This window comes from Puntigrus tetrazona, chromosome 7 (genome assembly GCF_018831695.1).
Source record: "Puntigrus tetrazona isolate hp1 chromosome 7, ASM1883169v1, whole genome shotgun sequence".
Taxonomy (NCBI): domain Eukaryota; kingdom Metazoa; phylum Chordata; class Actinopteri; order Cypriniformes; family Cyprinidae; genus Puntigrus; species Puntigrus tetrazona.
This window is the reverse complement of record NC_056705.1, coordinates 4355673-4361629: the sequence shown is the minus strand read 5'-3', so window position 1 is coordinate 4361629 and position 5957 is coordinate 4355673. Positions and strand designations below refer to the sequence as shown.

At 35.8% G+C, this 5957-nt stretch overlaps 1 protein-coding gene across 1 annotated transcript; it reads left to right on the top strand.

Annotated features, from left to right (window-relative positions):
- The first annotated feature begins 650 nt into the window (after positions 1-650).
- On the top strand, positions 651-5556 carry LOC122349098 (cell wall protein DAN4). Its single transcript, XM_043245018.1, has 4 exons — positions 651-770; positions 3787-3850; positions 3953-5337; positions 5485-5556. Exons 1-4 carry the CDS (start codon positions 762-764, stop codon positions 5554-5556), a joined length of 1530 nt encoding a protein of 509 aa, XP_043100953.1. The 5' UTR covers positions 651-761.
- Positions 5557-5957: the final 401 nt, after the last annotated feature.

The following is a 5957-nucleotide window of genomic DNA, read 5'->3' as shown; positions in this document are numbered from 1 at the left end:
GATCTGCCTCGACTACTGCAAAGGGACTTTTAGTTCAGCCATGGAGACCTTCCCTGACTTTTCCATCAAACATTGTTTAAACTCCTTACTGGAGACACTACAGTATAATTAGAACTGCTATAAGTACAGACTTATCATGCTAAACCAGTCCCTTCTTCCACTTCCACAAGATATGTTAGGAAGATCTTCATTCAGTCATTTTCCTTATTTGCTTTTATTTTACTGTTTTGCATCTATTTTTTAACTCTAGAACACTTAACTAACACTTAAATACAAAACCAAAAAATGTACAAAGAAATCAAGGCGCTCATCTGGGGAAAAAACCCAAACAGATATGATGTCTTGATCATATGTGACACTTCATCTTGAAAACCTGCACAACAACTTTTTTATTCACAACAAAGATCACAACAAAGATTTATTATCAGAGCCACTTATCTTAATGACAAAACTTCATGACCTGATTAAACCTCAGGAAATGAAACTCTAAAACACTAAAAGCAGTGATTTCAACTTTATTTATGGTGTTATTTAACTCTGCTTAACATCATCTTGGATTTGCTTCTTATCTTTTTGCAGCCAGATGGAAGTTTATCCAGTTTGGTTAAAGATGGAATGCATTAAAAATGCACCACCATCATATGCAGTTTGTCATGTGACACAAAACAGAGCTAATAAAAACCTAAAATTTGAGGACAGCAGTTATTTGCTTTTATCAAGGGACTTAACAGCTTCACCTGTGTGTAAGACTCAGGTGCAAAATGGATTGGGTGAGCATGACTTAAGTATTACTATACCAGTACTTTCTGATTTATAATCTTTATTCGTATTTGAGATTATCTGTAATCATTTCACTTTTGATTTTAATAAGAATTCTTTATGTTTAACTCTGAATAATGACCATTGTCTTCTATAGAACGGCTTTAGGACTGGAATTTAAGTCATTTCATGATTTCAGCTGCCTGTAAATGTATATATTTTTTTTTTAGAAATGAATGTTTATCGAGTAAGGATGCATGAAATTTATTATGGGCGTTCTGATCAGGATTTTTGAGGCTGGTCATTGATTATACAAAGCAGCATCCGCCGATATGGTCGACTAAAATTTTTTTTAGGGTTTGAATTGAATTTTTAATTTGATGGTTGGATTGGGGAATTATTTGGAGCTTTATTTTATCTGAGCTAAATGTTAGATTGTGCAGTATTTTTGTTCTTACAGTTGAGCAGTCCTTATCACTTATTTGTGCATTTTCTTCTGATTTATGTTACGTTTCTCAAGCAAGTGGCCAAACATTTAAACTACAATTTCAACACAAACATAAATTAAAACCATTGACAGGAACAGTCAATTTACAGTCTTTTTTGCAATTTAAATATTTATTAGCAAATAAAGAACTCTTTTTGTCCTATGCAGTTTTTTTCTATTTTTTTTTACAGTGGGGTAATAAAAGCTTTTATAGATGTGCTTAAAAGCAACACATTTTGACATGCATATTATTTAATGCCCCAAAAGCTTGTTCTCCAACATTGCATACTCATTGATGAGACATGCAGATAGTGATGAGAATGTTACAAATGCCAGGATGTAACATGAGATATTTTATGCTTTTAAATGGTTGCATTTTTGTTCGTATCATACTTTACAAATTAAATTGGGGCTTGGCATGCGTGTAAGAACTGGCAGTGCATATGAGTTTAACTTTTTTATTAATCAAATTGTTATCAATCAGGTATTACAGCTATATCTATATCTAGCTAGATTAAAATTTAGAACTGTGTCTTTGTGTAGACATTGTGAAACTGCATATTTTTGTAAACTATGCTTGCTGGACACTTAATATACTATAATATAATAGTCAGACTTTAGGCTGTTTGTAATTCATCTACAGGCTGCATTTCCCCTGTCTTATATTATCTGCTAAAGATTTTAAATAATTTGTTCATTTTCATTTTTCAGCTTTTGTTTGTTTTAATAGCTAAATCTGGCAACAATGTAACTTAATGACGTTTAACAACGGATAAAATACCAGGGAAGAACACGGGACATATAAACGGTGGAGAATGAGATAACATGCAACTGAAACCAAATTAACTATAAAGAACTATGAGGACAGGAAACAGGAAGAACCAAATAAGGGCATAAGGAAACATTTGGGAAAACTAGCACAAACACTTGGTCATAGGGAGCATATAGAACAATGACAAATAGTCCATAAGTCCATAACCCTGACATCAGTATTATCTGCCAGAACTGGTAGAATTTAACACTAGTACACATTTCTAGAACATGTAGCTTATAGAATGAAACGAAACATGCAAACAGTAGTCATGAAGAAGTCTATGTTATTTCATATAGTAGTTACATTGTAACAAGTAATGCTATAAACATTAGTAAAAGCACTAGACACATACATAGCAATTGTTAGAAATAAAAACTATAACATTAATTTGCACTATTACTGTTATCGTTGGTATACGCTATTACTGTTATGAATAATAAACAGCTCCCTCCTGACTATAGTAAACTGTCTGACTAATAACACATTTTTGGTGCAATTCATAGGGTAGGATTTAAAAAGATCATCCCTCAAAAACAGAGAAAACAAACCTCAAACATCAACATGTCTGTCTCTTTTAAAAGTGTGTAGTGTATATAAAGAGTTATATTGGTAGGGATTATTATAGCACAGGTCTAGAGTAAAAGTTGATGTGTGTAAGTTCTGGTAAAAGTGTGTTGGAAAAGGGCATGTTGTAGGATGGCTCAAGAGGATAAATTTTAAAACTTCTGGACTATTGATACATACCCAGTTTTGACATCTTCTGATTTGCACCATTTTCTGCCACCTTGAAGAAATGGCCTCACAAAATGGGTTTAACTACAGTGAAGAATTACAGGAAGTGTCAGGCTACGGAATAGTTGCAGAGCTTGCTCAGGAATGGCAACAGGTGGGTGTGAGAGCATCTGAGACCACAGTGAGGCCATGAATTTTGGACAATGTTTTGGACAAAGGCGAGAAGGGCAGCCACTTCGTCAACAACAGACTAAACAGGATTGGACAGCAGAGGACTGGCGCAGTTATTTTCTCTAATCACACTCACTGGCAAAGAGGTGATCGCTTCAAATTAATGTGTCCTTGGTGTTCCGTCAGAGTCTTGCAGTCAATGTATACAAGTTTGGAGAAAGCCTTTGAGTACCTCATGCATAAACTGATGGTGCGTTGACTAGTCCACACAACATCATGAGGTATTCATAGTGACTGGTAGCCGTCACAAAAGCTGTTTTCCATTCATCGCCCTCTCGAATTCTTATTTACAATTAAGATTTTATCTGCAGCCAGTACTATTCTGGAATTGTTCATTTGGTTTAGATGTTTTCTGTGTTTTCTACTTCGGGGGAACAGACACTATGTGCTGAGAATTATCTGACTTCTGTGACATGAGGCGGCTAGCAGACGGTCAGTTTAGCCAGTCTGTCTGCTTCCTGAGCTGGGCAGCCATAGTAAGCAGGGAGGGGACCAAAGCACATTACAGTGTCTGACATTGTACAGACACCTCTTTAACATTATTATAAGTAATCTCCGACTGGCGAAAATCATTAGTGCTGATGTGAATAATATCTTACTTAATTTAGTTCACCATTAACCAGCATTTATTCTCTTTTATCTTTTTATGTAAATCATCTGGAAAAGTGTTATTTTATTATTAGTTTTTTCTTACTTTACTGATAAGCTGAAAGCTATGTGATTCCTCACATATATGCTAATGTTATGTATTTTATGTTTATAGGTGGTGTATTTGACAGCTACAAAGATGAGAAGAAAAACACTAATAATTGCAGTGTTAAGTTTAGGTCTGTAAGTTACTGGCATTTAAATTCTTTATTTCTCTTACTACTTATTTATATGTGACAATTGCTATAAACTGGCTCTGTACTTTGATTTTTTAACAACAGTGTTTTATAGTGCAATAGCTGATTCAGCAAACTCACCTACAACTGCAACAACTGAATACATGACTGTTCTGCCATACTTAGCTGCACAAACAACAGACTTTTGCATACAACTGAAACAACAGCACATTCAATACTGCTCAGCAACAACTGACACAAGCACAGCTGCTTCAACATCTACAACTGAACAAAAAACTACATCTGAACAAAGCACCATACTAAAAACAGCAACAACATCCCCACCTACAAGTACATCTCATTCTACAACTGGGGTTAGAGCTACAACTTTGTTTACAACTACAGCCCCTCTTTCAGAAACAACAACAACAACACAGCTTACATCTACGGCAGAACCAACACCCACAACTGTCTTAACATCTACATCAGGGCAATCAGCTACATTGAAGACAACCACAACATCCCTAACTACAACAAATACAGCTCAATCTACAATTCTGGCTACAACAAACTCACATACTACTAAACAAACAACCCCAACTGTTTTAACATCTACAACAGAACCAACAAACACAATGGGTTTAACATCTACGGTAAAAAAATCTACATCTGAAGCAAAAACATCCTTACCTACAAGAAGTACATCTCAATCCACAACTAAGGTTACAACAATCTCACCTACAACTACAACTTTGTTTACAACTACAGCCCCTACCTCAGAAACAACTGCAACACAACTCACATCTACGGCAGAAGCAACAACCACAACCTTTTTACCATCTACAGCACAACAATTAACTACATCTGAACATAGCACCACAACACAGACAGAAACAACACTCCTGCCTACAACAAGTACAATTCAATTGACAACTGAGGCAACAACAAACTCAACTACAACTGTGTTTACAACTACAGCCCCTGCCTCAGAAACAACAACAACACAACTTATATCTACAGCTGAACCAACAAAAACAACTGTTTTAACAACTACAACAGAACAATCAACTACATCTGAACATAGCACCACAACACAGACAACAACATCTGTACCTACAACAGGTACAGCTCAATCGACAACAGACATTACAACAAACTTACCTACAACTACAAATTTCTTTAAAACTACAGCCCCTCCTTCAGAAACAACACAGCTTATATCTACGGCTAAAGCAACAACCACAACTGTTTTAACATCTACAACAGAACAATCAACTACAACTGAAGAAAGCACCACAACACAGACAGCAACAACATCTGTACCTACAACAAGTACACCTCAGTTGACCACTGAGGTTACAACAAACTCACCTACAACTACAACTTTGTTTACCACCACAGCCCCTCCTTCAGAAACAACAACAACACAAAACAACAACAACAACAACATCTATAGCATCTACAAGAGAACAATCAACTACAACTGGAAAGCAACAACCACAACAACCACAACTTTTAAAATCTACAGCTGAACCAACAACCACAACTGTTTTAGCATCTACACAGAGAACCAATCAACTGTTTTACAACTACAACAGAAAGCACCACAACTGTTTTAACAACCACAACTGTTTTAGCATCTACAAGAGAACAATCAACTACAACTGAGGAAAGCACCACAACACAAGCAACAACCACAACTGTTTTAACATCTACAGCAGAACCAACAACCACAACTGTTTTAACATCTACAGCAGAACCAACAACAACAACTGTTTTAACATCTACAACAGAACCATCAACCACAACTGTTTTAACATCTACAGCAAAACCAACAACCACAACTGTTTTAACATCTACAGACAACCAGCAACAACACAACTGTTTTAACATCTACACAGAACAATCAGCTACCTTCAGAAACAACAACAACTGAACAAAGCAAGCAACAACCACAACTGTTTTAACATCTACAGCCACAACCACACAAACAACAGCCACAACTGTTTTGTCATCTACAACAGAACCAACAACCACAACTACTTTAACATCTACAACAGAACCAACAACCACAACTGTTTTAACATCTACAACAGAACAATCAACTACA

What these genes read in the sequence shown, in the direction of transcription:
- LOC122349098 (XM_043245018.1), top strand. An exon ending in AATTGCAGTGTTAAGTTTAG is followed by an intron (nt 3,851 to 3,952) that starts GTCTGTAAGTTA and finishes TTTTAACAACAG; the next exon opens with TGTTTTATAGTGCAATAGCT. An exon ending in CAATCAACTACAACTGGAAA is followed by an intron (nt 5,338 to 5,484) that starts GCAACAACCACA and finishes CAACTGTTTTAG; the next exon opens with CATCTACAAGAGAACAATCA.